Source organism: Melospiza melodia, chromosome 8 (genome assembly GCF_035770615.1).
Source record: "Melospiza melodia melodia isolate bMelMel2 chromosome 8, bMelMel2.pri, whole genome shotgun sequence".
Taxonomy (NCBI): domain Eukaryota; kingdom Metazoa; phylum Chordata; class Aves; order Passeriformes; family Passerellidae; genus Melospiza; species Melospiza melodia.
In genome coordinates this window covers 28,063,380-28,076,846 of record NC_086201.1, presented here as the reverse complement: position 1 = coordinate 28,076,846, position 13,467 = coordinate 28,063,380, and the positions used below count along the sequence as shown (strand labels likewise).

Genomic DNA, 13,467 nt, shown 5'->3' with positions numbered 1-13,467 from the left:
GCCCGTCCGCGGGAGTTCCGTGCGGCTGAGGGGCCTGAGGGCAGGGCGGGAGCGGAGGGCGGGCACCGAGCGCTGGGCCCGGGGCTCGGCGGCCTCTGCTGCCTCGGGCACCTCGGCCTGAGGGGCTTTAACTCCGTACTCAGGGTGAGGGGGCAGTTCTGAGCACGGCAGGGTCGGAAAAGGGCGTGCGGGGCCGGGTGAGGCACAAGCAGCCTGGGGACCAGCAAGGACGGGGCTGTACCCACAGGGGATCTGTCACAGAACACCTTGGGACATGTGCTAATAAACTGCAGGGGAAGGTTTATTTCCCAGCTTTTAACAAAGACACTCGGCAGTGGTTAAATGCACTCCCCGTTTATTCACACTTAAGCACAATTCTGCTCACAGACTGCCATAGCACACATTTGTCAACAGACAGAATAATGCTCATTGCAGCAGGACACCAGATTCCATGGGCAGAAATGGGGACAGTGAAGAAACTTTGGAATTGTCAGGTAACAGTTAAAAAGTCAAAGCAGTAAAATTTTGCTGTGAAGGTTTCCACTTGGCATGGACTTCTGAAATTAATGCCTAAAAAGACAAAAAAAATACAAATACGTGAGACTAATACAAAAATATCCATATGCAACCAAGGTGTGATCCAAACCAAGACTAAAACCAAGACAAAAAAACCACTGGCTAAGCCTCTGTTCCCACAAAACAGTTCTGAGCACTGAAAAGAACTACCACAATCATCCTGAATTATGCAGGACAAAACTTCCACCAGTCATTTTCTCACTGGTTCTGTGATTTATAGTACAGCAAGTACAGCATCCCTTCTGAAGTCCCCCTTTTTTTTTTTTTTAAATGCACAAAATGCACCTTCTTTGGTGCCTCTGTTTTTCATAAATCAGCAAAAAGAGAATTTAGCATTAAAATTTGAGTGCAGTCTTTATTATGGTTCATGATAATAAGAATAAAGCTTTGATTTTGATTATAAACAGACAAGGTGTTAAGCAGGCCAAGAACAGGACAGAGCTGGAAATCCTAAGCTAAATATTGATTACAAATTAAGCACTTCAAGATACTGAGTAAATCACCCAAATGCTTTGATTTAAATATTACTGAAATTCTCAGCAATTTGTAAACCAGAAGAAAACAATGTTCATTGTGAATGCAAAGGAGAATGTATGCTTTTAGTGCAAGAACTTATGCTAAATTAACTTTCCTAATATAGATGTATCACACGAAACCATTAATCTCATTTGTAATCTTACTCTTTTCATAAAACCTGCATCCCCTATTATCTGTAAATTTTCAGAATTCTCCTCCATATGAAGAAGGGGAGAAAAAAGAGAAAACAAAAAAATCAGGGTCTATAGAGGTCTGCACAAGGACCCTGTGTTATTTTATCTAAGTAGCAATGATCTCATAAATCTCTGCCTCAAGAATTGTAAACCTCACTTCAGGCAAGGGTCAAGGTACTACATTTTTAATTCCTTCTGAGAAAGAAGTTGCTTTTATATTTCAGTCAAAATCTTGGTTATACGTAACATCAGAGGACAAGGCACCCTCTTTTACCTTCATCAGCAGAATCTTTCAGCCTTTGAAATAGTCCTGAAAGGACTTTTTCTTTTCTTCATAATCTGCAAATGCAGAAGCAATAGGATCTGAGTAGAGCCTTGATCCTTCATTGTTCACAGTGAAAGTGGCTGGGAACTTCCTGAGATCCAGACCCCTGCCCGAGAAGTAAGCCTGGAGTGTTCTGAAAAACTGAGCAGATTGTGGACGTGAGAATAAACAGAGCATGGCCCATGGAGATTAATTATTTCTCCTGACACAGATTAGATGGAATGTTTATTCCTCTGTGGGATGAAATCCTCACTTCTGATCATAACCTGATACATGTAGGCAACCTAATTGACATATGCCCACTCCATCCATGACTTGTGCATCTTGTGAGAAGTCAGAAGAGCAGCAACTGTGTCCTGCTCATTTATGCTCCCCACTGACCCACGGGGGCTGAGAGATAACTGCACCCTTGGAAAACAGGCACAGCCAAGCCCCTGCTGACAGCAAACAGGACACCTCTGGAAACATTTCAGTAGGAGTCAGCAACAATGGGCAATTGATTTGAACTGTTCCCCAGCAATCACTTCCAAGGAGAAATTAAAGCTTCTTAAAACACTGAGGAAATATTACAGGAAACCGATTCTTTTCCTTCACAAACTCTTTTTAAGATTGTGCAAATGTTCTCTGAGTGGTATTTTCATAGCTGTCTGATGCAAACTTATTTGTACTTCCATGAGATGAAACAACATGCAATCAGAGCACACATCTGAAAGAAACACAGTAATCATTCCTCTTCTGTTTCACAAAACAAGTGGCTGTATAATCAAAATAATTTTTTAAAAATGAAAGCTGCTGGATGGAGATATAAGCACATTTTGAGCACTACTGTGCTCTGAGAATGTCTCTTCAGTTAAGGGGTACGTCTTGACTGAGAAATGGTTATTGACCATACAAAGTGCACAGCTCCTAACATTGCATCTAATGGCCCCCTCTTGCCTTTAAATTTAGACAATAAGGAGTCTCTTCATGGAAAACAAAAAAACACACAGAACTTCAGCTCTCTTTCTTGAAACATTTCCTTACCAGGTCTCTGTTTCTGGGGTTATCAAGAGGCTTCCATTTATCTTCTGGTTGGAAAGGAGCCCCCTTTGCCAGTCCTCTCACAGCCAATACTACACACAGACCCAGGAGCAGCCCTTTCCACATGCTGGAGATGAACAGACTGCCTGTAAGAAGGGCAAACACACGTACTCCTTACATCCTACAGAGCTGTCACTGGCAACACACAAAGCATGAGAATCCAAGCAAAGTCTGCCCACTGCAGATTACACCCATGTGCTAGCAACTCTTTGTTTTCATAGTACTAAGGTCCTCGGGAGAACAAATTGTTCTAAACAAGTGTTTCCCATACCAAAGCTATTTCTAGACACTGGACTCTCTTCTGAGGGACCAGCAGAACACTCAACACAAAAATAGTACATTTGTAAGTTTACATTAATTACATAAAGCCATTTTCAGTGGCTAATACAGCACCAGAGCTCTGTATGCTCCAAGGAGAATGCAAAAATGTGACTCAGGATCCAGAGAGCTCAGTTTAATAAAACTGCATTACATTTTACTACATATAATAACAAGTGCAATGGTATTTAATACAGCCTGGTCTAACATACTAGAGATCCATTTCACAACTTGACTCAGGAAGAGAAAAGGAATTCTCCCTCTCACATTGTTTAAAATAGAGCTTACCAGGGAATTTGGCTTTGGCTTGCCCCTTCTTGGTTGGTCTCCTCGTAATCTGTGAACAACCTGATCTCTGCACTTATATTTCTAGTAGACTGTAGGTGGGTGTCAATGACGTTAGCAGGAGCTCAAAAATACAGTAATGATTCCATTTCCAACCATGACATGAAGACCTTTGAGAATTTCATCCTTGGTACTCTTCAGACCTGTTGCTATTGAACAGTGCAGCACAAATTCCTCCCAAGCTGTATTGCAGAAATTGGTAGTAGGCATGCAGGAAGTTTAAAACAATTCCCAGGAGAAATGGCACAGCTTTATCAAAATATTATTTTTAGTTAAAAGTAATTAGCTGTCTCTCTAGAATGGTGACTAATGGTTTTCAAGTAAATGAGATATGGATCACTCTCTTGATGCTGGAAAAAGAGAGGGAAAAGTAAGGTCTGCTTCAATATCCAAAATCATAACATTTTAATGGAAGCATTGCTTTCCTACCCTGATTTTATCAGCAGTTAATATCCTCCTGTCACACTAGAAACTAAGACAAAGGCTGCAAGGGGGACTCTGCTACTTTACCTTGGCCTTAGTGCACAGCATTCTTCATATCAAAGCTGCTCACATTTTTTATTTCACTGCACTCTTCTCTCCGCTATGTAGATGATACATGTTTTAGCATCACATATATCCCTAAATAGACATGTTAAAATTTAAAAAAATTTGACCATCACCTTACTGCAGAGTGTAGATGTTTGTGTCTGACTGGAAGCTTTATATTTTTCTTTGGTTTAAATTTTGAAAGCAAAATAAAAACCTGCCACCACCCTTCCAGGAGGGTGAAGTTTTGGACACCCAAACATCATTAGCACCACAGTAAACAAAATCCTAGCAGTGTAATTTTCCAGCTGATCCCAAGCACCATTCCCAAAGATGACAAAGAAACCAGATGTCCCCAGGATATGCACTGGCCAAGGGGAGGACACTTGATAACTCCACAGTTAGCACTTGTTTCTGTTCTACTCCCTTCTGCTAATTCAGCAGCTTATTTTTGTGACTACAGTAATATGTAAAAATTCAAGACAACTTATCCAGCTTGTTTATTATTCTGCATATTTGAAGTTTTAAAAAAATCATACACACAAAAAAGAGAATCCATTAAGCCACATCAATTATGTTTCATTACACTCAGCTTCCAGATAGCGGACTCATCAAGAACAGAGCAGTAGCACCAGAAAAAACACAAAAAAGGCAGGTCCCAGCATAAAGGAACTGTCTTTGTTGATATTCTAGGTAGATGCTTATTTCAGCTAGAAGTAGAAATATGCTTCTGTAGAGAAAATGTCAGGAAGGGGAAAAGGCAAGATTTACAGTTTGGTTTTAGATTTTAGTTCCTTATCTTTGGAAAGAGGGGGGGGGGGGGGAAAGCCAGAAGAGCTGGCAGTTTTCTTCTACCTCTTTTCTCCCCCTCAATTAATTTATTCCATTGATTCCTTTACAAAGAACTGGGGATATGCAGTGTACTCAGTTAATAAAACATACTGAAGTCATCTGCAAATATGAAACAGGCTTTGTTACTGAAGGAACTCAGGCAATGTGGGTGACTGATGAAGCATGCAGATATGCAAGAGATTCAATTAGCATATATTTTCTGTGAGCTGTCTGAAAAAACAATCTATACACACTTGTATTGTGGCTTCCTGAGCTAAAGCTCTGAGAAACTGTAGGAGCTAAAAAGTCTGTTTAGACCTATAGCTCATTTTAATGTGTGGGTTGGTCTTTTTTTAGTAATTTCAATTCTTTCCTTCAGGGAAAGTCAAATATAAGCAGAGCACATTCATATTAAAATACTATTAGTATACTTACACTGACTGAATTAAATTGCAACCTCATTTTTGAGGACAGTAGCTGAGTTTAATAAATGCTGTCAAAGCCAGATGTCAGGGGGCTGCCTTTTTAATGCACCCAAATTTAAGCACCAGGTTTTCTTGATAAACATCTTCAATAAATCAAACATTTTCAAAGTGTCTATACTAATTATATAACATTTCTGGCACAGGAAGTAATGTTCATGTATGTTTAATTAAATTGCTGTGAAGATGAAAATGCTGATAGCATTGGTTGCTCAGTTCCACACAGTATATTTTAAATTTGTACAATTCACCTCTGAAATGTACAAGTTTAAAATATACTAGTTTAGCTGAGAACAAGTTTTATACATATGATGCTCTAGATGAACTGTATTATTCAGCAAACACTTTGAACTTTATTGCATTTCCCAGCCATGAATCCTGAGGTGTTGGGGTTAAGACACTGAGCCAAGCTTCACCCTGTCTATCCAACTATCTTTACTGCACTGTACTTGAGGTGTGAAAGAAGCACTGTTAAAGCACTGCTCCAACCACAAGGCTTTTTGTTTACTACTTTTATTTTCTGCTTAGAATCCCAAGGATTACAAGTCAGAAGGAAAAGCACCAAACTGCTCCACATGAGTACCTGAGGCAGGACTAAAGGCAGACACTGCTCACAACACTCATCAGCGTGGCTGTACAACAGCATACAGGTAACACACAGCAGCACTGGCACTTCTTGGGATTTACAACCATTTGTACCAATGCAAGCACGTTGGAATACCATACAAAAATATACAGAAGCGTTTCTTTAGCAGGGCATTTGCTATACAATATACTTGAAGTCATGCACACGTAGGTAAAAAAAAGACAAAAACCAAATTGAAGTACACACTGCAGCCAGGAAAACCACCAAACAAAACAGGAACTTCCCAGAGCAGCTCCCAATCAAGTTGCCCTCAACAAAAAAGTATCTAAATGCAGTTTTTAAAGATTATGAGATTCCATCTTTCAGCAATTACATCATCATCTGAAAATACCTCTTCTCCAAGGTTTTCTCAGCATCTCACAAGACAGGGACTTGGCTGAAGTTTATGATACATGACATGATCTGTAAGAACTTAGTTATAAACATTTTTATAAGCACAGTAATTTGCTATAGCATTCTTCAAACATTTATAGATAAGACCCTGTCAACATCTCTAAAAACCTGTAAATATTAAGAGTGAGTTCATGTACAACATCAGATTTGTGGTAGCTACATAACAACTGAACACAGAGGAAGAGTTAAAAACTTCTAAGACAGATTGCTTTGAGAAGTGATAAGTTTTTCCCCAAAATCACACATTTTCTCCAAAGTTTTAAGTCCTTTTACAACCAACAAATCCTTCCCTCCCCACTAATCACCCAAATCAGGTATTTTGGCCAACATGTTTCTGACTTTGTGCTTGAAAAAACAATTGAAAGGTCAGTGACTGGGGAATGAAGTTACACGGTTTCTCTTGAGTCACCATCATACGTAAAGGCCTTAAAGGTAGTTCTACCTTCTCAAGGGTTTCAATACTAGAATATTCCAGTGGCTAGGAAATCACCAATGGCCAGGAGTGCTGAAACATCACCACAAAATAAGAAGTCAGGTGACTGGAATGAGTTCAAGCAGCAGGGAAGACACAAAGATGGTGTGTTCCATGCTCAGCAGCAGCACTGTGGCAGCCAGACTGAAGCAGGAGCTCAGTGAAAGGAAATGTTTTCTAACTTTGCTGTGTGAATAGCTCTGTGAGCAGCTGGCAGGCAGTTGTTTGTGTGCATGTCTAAACAACCCCAGTACTACAATAACCTCTGAGATGGCATCACTTTGCAAGGTTCAGTGCTATATGGGAGGAGGGGAAATCACAATTTGTTCAAAACACACACAGAATCCTCTAGAGACAAATAAGAAAAGCCAGCAGTGGCTTTTCCTGAGCTCTTTGTATTAAAAAATACACGTAAGAAATCCTTCTACTATATTAAATCAAGATTTTAAGATCTTAAGTACTTCTAGTTTTCTTTCATGAGTTAGGATAAAAAAAGTGTCATTTTTTTCTCCAAAAAAGGGAATCTACATCTGAACTTTCAGGGATTTATATGCGAATATTTTTCATAAAAAGTAAAATTTAGTATTCAAAACTTCTGGAGCCTTAACACAAACAATCAACCCTGCCCCTGTCTAGTTTTCTTCCCACAATGGTGAGGATTTTGCTATTTAATGCTTAAATACAGTATTTTGCTTAAACTAAAATTGATTTTTTTTTTTAAATTGAGGACCAAATATCAAAATGTTTTAAAATAATTTGACACATAGACTTCAAAGCTGAGACAGATATCTGCAACTAGTTTTCCTTCCTTAGTTTTCTTCTGGTCACAACAGAAAGGCTTGAAAAATTCAGGTCAGCTAAAGCTTTCTGATTTTTGGTTGGTGTGATTCCAAACAAAAAAATATGCTGCACTTGTCATAAATCTTCATTTCTCTAAGAGTAAAATGGGGTCAAAATAATTTTTTAAAGCATTTTCCCCAAATCAAGTTTCAGTATGATCCACACAAATATTTTTGGTCAACTCCAAAAATCAAACATAAGGCTATGGAAGTCCACAGGCTACAGTCAGAGTGTATTCATTTACTGGTTTAAGGCACAGTATATATATATATATTCTCTCTCTCTAGAAAGCTACAAGTTTAAAGTCACAGTGAGGAATTTCACATTTCAGTTTTGGTCTGGCACTCTAATCATGTGTCCTGTCTACCACCTGTAGACTTCTGTAAAGCATTCCAGGTGCTGCAGCCTCAAATCCTGTTTCCAAACCCAGACTGAAGCGGGTGGAAAATACTGAAACCTGAATTGATCCTAAAACAGTGCACTTAGCCTTTTGCAAAAATGAACATCAGCACACTTGCACATTTGATACTTAGATATACCCTGGAATTATTGAAGTTGGAGGGGGAAACAGTCTTGGTTGATATTTTAACAAGCAGGAGGAGTCTGCAGGACACAGCTGCTGCACTTCTGCCAGGTCAGTCCCAGTTCCACTGCTCTGGGAGCTCCTGCTGGGCACTACAGGCCAGGGACACTGCAAACCAGAGAGAGCTGCATGGGGATGGAGGATCCACAATGCTGTGCCACAAATAACAAATATTATCACGTTCACACTTTTTTAGAGACAAACTCAGCTCTGACACCACACATTCCCACAGAATCAGAGCACAAGCTGCCAATAACTGTAGAGAGACAATGCTGACAGGATTTCTTTATGACAGCATGAATAGCAAAATCTGTCTGCATTTAAAAATGCAGAAAGAAACCTTACATCTTAAGCAAATAAATTCAAAATATCACAGTTCAGGTTTTCAGCCTACAAGGCAATAAGCACATATTTGAGGCAGTTATGTGCTTAGACACATGAAAAATTGAGGGCTGGGCAGATTTGCTTAAGTAAGAGCTATGGAATTTTCTCTCTAAATGCTTAAAATTCATTTTTAAAAGCAGCAGTGTCTATTAATAAGACAAAGTGTATACTTTTTACTTGAGTTTGAGGACACATGAGCTGATTAAAAGCTTTGAACACATTCACCCATAAATAAAAATATACATCAGGAAGTATAGTCTTTGCAAAAGGTTTTCAAAATTTTTAAGACTTTATGGATTCTAATATTCTAGTTCAAAGTTCTGGCTCTAAAAAAAAGGTAAAAATTGTACTTAAAAAAAAAAGGACTAGTTTTGAATTGTCCTTCATTGTCACACATTTCCTGGAGGCTATACAACAGCAGTATGTAGCTTTGGTGACAAATGTCTCCTCTAAAGGAACAGTGGTGAGAATTTTATATTTTACAGTGCTAAGTGCTTACAAAAGCTACACTGATTATCTCCCAGAAACAAAAATGCAAGAAGTCAAAGCTGTAAATTAAGTGAGAAACATTCACCATTAAAACATTAAATGGAAAATAAGCATCAAGAATTCAGTCTACTTCACAACTAACAATTTTCTAGTAGCTTAGTGACTTAGAACAGCAGCACAATTCTGTACAGACTCTACAACCACTTCCAAAAACATTTTCATAGCTCAGAGTGTTAAAGGTCAGTAAATGGCTGGTTTTATCTCAGTATAAATATAACAAAAGTCTAAACACACTCAACCCTGTATTGAAAAAACTTGATTCAAATGAAAGTTTCTCAAATGTTTACATTTATTAATGACTACATAACAGACTTTATTCTGTGCTGTCAGATGGATCAGATTTATCAGATTTCAGAACACCAAGTGAGTTCATCACTTGTTACTGGCAAACACATGGAAAATGAGAAGTATCAAACACTGACATATGCAATGCTTTTGAGGTTAAATGTCAATGCATTTTATTTTGTTAATCACTGACTTTAAAGTTAGTCCAATTAGGTTATAGATGAAAAATTCACTTAGACATACCAGCAGTCTCTATGCCTTCTACAATGTATTCCTACTGCACTGTTCACAGTTCTGTCATTATTCATCTATTTGTTTTGAAACATAGCAAATTAATACTAAGGATTTGCTACATGAAAAAACCAAAATCAGGGCAGAACTCTAAATGTCAGATATAATACTAACTTAAATTCCATTTACTGCAGGTTTCTTGGAAATAAAACATACAGAGAAACCTCCCACCAAAACCCCCAAACCAATCCTCTTTCCACAGGATGCTAAAATGTGACCCACTGCAACTTTTAAATCACAGCTAAGATGATTGGCTTTGGACAACATTAATTCACTCAGTTCCAAGGTGCATTTGCTAATTCCAGTGAAGATGTGAGTTTTTCCTTATCAGACACAGAGACTTTCTATGAAGTGTTAGATACATGTGTCACTGCAGCATGATGAGATTGTGAGGAACATGTCTGATGACATCAAGCAGAAAAGATTATAGTCTTCCAGAGTAATTTCAGGGTATGAAGCTATCACCAAAGCTTCTCATTAAATCTCTCCCTGTCAAAGAAAGACTCTGCTGTACCAAAAGTTAGTGGCATTTAATATTTTAAGGTCTTACCCTGTTTCCTCATTCTGTCTCTAAGAGCTTATAAAAAGATCATATTAGATCCACATAAATAGTTTTTATTTTGAATGCATCCTGAGGTCTAAACCCTTACAGTATGTGTGCTGGTCTCCTCCCACATGGTCCAGATAATCTAAAATGTGAAGAAAAATAAAGTGGAATTTTAATGTAATTAAAGGTAGTAAGAGACATTATAATGTATTTGCCAAAAGCTGTTTTATAAATGCAGCCCACTCATAATTAAGAATATTTCAGTAATATTTACATCTCCTTATATAAGCAATTAACAGTGTATATATATATATTGGGCTATCCTATGTTTCTGCTGAAATAATAATTGAACAGTGGCAGAACTCCAGATTTACCTACTTGACCACCTTCTCCAAAAGTAACAACAAACAATCATTGTATTTTACCTAAAAAATAACCTCAGACTGTTACAAAATCTAGTCCTTTGCAGAATGACAAGTAGGACAATTCATCCTCTCTCAGAATGGGATGAATTCTAAGACTTGTTCTAATCCTATTACCATCCATTGATTATATGGCAAATCTAATTGGGATTAACTCCTAATCTGCCAAACATCTGAAGTTGTCCAGTCCACGATCACTGCACAATCCAGACACACATCCCTGCCAACAGTTTAAATCTATTAAATGGCACACAAGGCATTTCAATTCAAAATGGGAGTAAAACTTCCCCTCCTTTCCCCAGTTAAGGTAAACCATCTCTGAGAAAAGGGAGTGTTGAGTGAGATGTGAAAAACTCTTGTCATCTGGGATCTAAGACTCAGGATTATACCTATTCCTACCTCCAACTTGAAAATCAGGCAGGAAAATACACAAGATACCAGAACTCACTTTATGAAGAGTTCTAACAATCATCAATAGAACTCCAGCTAAAAAAAAATTATTAAATGAAAAAAAAAGTGTTATCCTATGCTGCTGTAATTCAGTAGGTTTCACTTCATGGCATATTTTGAAAGCTATCAAAGATACCAAATATCGAGTCTGTTTCATTTCCAACAGTTCCAACAAATGGATTCATGCAGAAAGAGCCTGCTACGGTGGCAAAACAAAATCAGAAGTAAAAGAGAGTACTAAGCCAAAGGGACTATGAAAGTTCAGGAAAACTATCTTCCACAGAAATCAGACCCTGCACATTTCACAGCCCTTTGCCAGCCCTGTGCAGTTCTGCCACCATCCTTCATTCACAGCCATTTGCAAGTACAACAACTCTGTTCTTCTATGTCTGAACAGCAATTCCTAGTTAAACCAACTGGTGCATTTAGCTACAAGTATATTAAGTCACACAAATTATCTTATATACATATACTGTAGCATACATTTGATTAGAAAATATCAAGATATAATCTATTCAAATAACTTTTCTGATTTACAAATACTATAAATAATCTAACCTTCTTTTTGAAAAGGTTAAGACTAGAACACCAGCACATAGATTACTGATAACAGTGACAGTGGTTTGGCTAACTACAATACCCTTACTCAGTTACAGCACTTGTAATGACTTATTAATAACTTGAACTGCTGACATGGATATAAGCAAACAAAACACACGTGGCTTTCTTCACATTTGTCCTTCATTTTGGAAAGTCACAGTGTGAATTGAGTCTTTCCAGCCAACTGCTCAAAGGAATTGACCCCAACAACACATTAGAAATAACTGAGGCACTTAGGCAAGATTATTAAGATATGATGGAATTAATGGGTCAGGCTGGCTGTACTACTGGATCAAGAGTATTCTTGATTGACTGTGAGCAGCAGATTTCCTCTTGGTATTCCTATGTGATGACTGAGCTGGTCTAGTGTTTCCAGATGAAGGTAACAGGTATCTCAGACACAGCAGAGACAGCTAACACAGAAGCAAGTAGTAAGCTCATCTCTACACAGAATCAATACATCATTTAAACCTAAGGACTGCTGAGATTTCTTCTGTTGGCAAAACACATGCCCAGGGGACAGAATTCCTTACACATAGCTATTATAGGCTTTATTACAAACGGCAGTCACTGTAGCATCTAGGCACTAAGATAAAATTTATACAGAGCTGATAATTATGGTCAGTATTTCCCACTATTACTGAGTTTGCCCACATGCAGAAGGTAGCACTGTATGGCAGGACAGGAATTTGCAACTATTCCATATTCATTTTATGTATTGGCTTTTATTAGGAGATGGTTGGTTCTCTGTTTACAACAGGAATAAAGCCTGCCTTGTCTACTTAGAAAGAGAGCAGCAACTGCACTGGTAACTCACAGCATATCTCAATGTTTGCTAGCTTCCACACATGGACAAAGTCCAAGGATTAATTTCAAAATTCCAGAGAAAACTGACAATGTTTTAAAACAACATTACAGCAAATTGTTTATGAATCTGCTGGTATCCTTCCTGAATAGAAAGCTACATAGAATACTGTTGTCTTCTCACTCTCACAAAAAGTAAAATGTGTAAAACTTGCAATAATCTCACAAATGTTCAACTCACACTGATTGAACAAATGATTTGATAGAAATAACAGTTCTATATAAGCAGTACATTCTAGTTTGTCTAGACACAAATGTGGCAGCTTTTGAATGTAACATAAAACCATTCAAAGTATACTTGGCTGTGTGGTTTTTGTGATAGTCACAGTGTGCTTGAAATGTATTGAGTTTTAACCAGCATACTTTAGACCTGCAAGAGATGCAAGTTCAGAACACAGACACTGCATGGCACAGTGAGTAAAAAAGGTGTTTCCACAAAGCAGTACAGTGAAATACCAAAGTGTCTACAAGGCAGAGTATTGAGATGTTGCACTGATATGAGTCATGTGCTTATACACAGTTAAATCACTCCATTTTCAGAGACATGAAATAAACACCAGGAAAGGTTTTCTAAGCAACATGAATAAAACCATAAATTTTCTGTAAAGTATTCACAGTTCTGTCCTCTTTCCCACAAAATGTAAACTACTGATCATATTAATTTAGGCATTTCTGTGTTGCAATTTTTCCCATCTCCAGAGTTAAGTTTCTGGGGTGCATTGTCCTATATAGAATGAACATTACACAAAACAGCACAGCACGTGTAGAAGAAGAGAAAAGGTTACAAAGTGTGGGACTCTGTATAAATGCATTCGTCCAAAGGCCAGCATTGCAACAGACAAAGGGAGTGGAACTTTGGCTGCAATCTTCAAGAGTTTACTGTAAGAATAGAAAGGAAAAAGATTATAATTTTGTAGCCACACATGCAGAAAGTATGCAAATGCCA

At 38.0% G+C, this 13,467-nt stretch overlaps 2 protein-coding genes across 4 annotated transcripts in view; both read right to left on the bottom strand.

The window, feature by feature from the left end:
- Positions 1–338: 338 nt before the first annotated feature.
- C8H2orf66 (chromosome 8 C2orf66 homolog) lies at positions 339–5,556 on the bottom strand. The gene is made up of 4 exons (XM_063162468.1): positions 3,298–5,556; positions 2,635–2,777; positions 1,561–1,752; positions 339–570 (listed from the first exon to the last, which is right to left on the bottom strand). Exons 2-3 carry the CDS (start codon positions 2,755–2,757, stop codon positions 1,579–1,581), a joined length of 297 nt encoding a protein of 98 aa, XP_063018538.1. The 5' UTR covers positions 2,758–2,777; positions 3,298–5,556; the 3' UTR covers positions 339–570; positions 1,561–1,578.
- Positions 5,557–9,727: 4,171 nt separating this feature from the next.
- PGAP1 (post-GPI attachment to proteins inositol deacylase 1) overlaps positions 9,728–13,467 on the bottom strand; it is a 30,595-nt gene continuing 26,855 nt past the window's right edge. For all 3 annotated transcript variants that reach the window (XM_063162465.1, XM_063162467.1, XM_063162466.1), the window contains one exon: positions 9,728–13,400. In XM_063162465.1, coding sequence (XP_063018535.1) covers positions 13,262–13,400 — 139 coding nt within the window. In that variant the 3' untranslated portion in view covers positions 9,728–13,261. The remainder of the gene's footprint in view (positions 13,401–13,467) is intronic.

Coding starts and splice junctions, on each gene's coding strand:
- C8H2orf66 (XM_063162468.1), bottom strand. CDS start 2,757: ATGTGGAAAGGGCTGCTCCTGGGTCTGTGTGTAGTATTGGCTGTGAGA. Junction 1,753..2,634: donor ACCCCAGAAACAGAGACCTG/GTAAGGAAATGT, acceptor CAATCTGCTCAG/TTTTTCAGAACACTCCAGGC.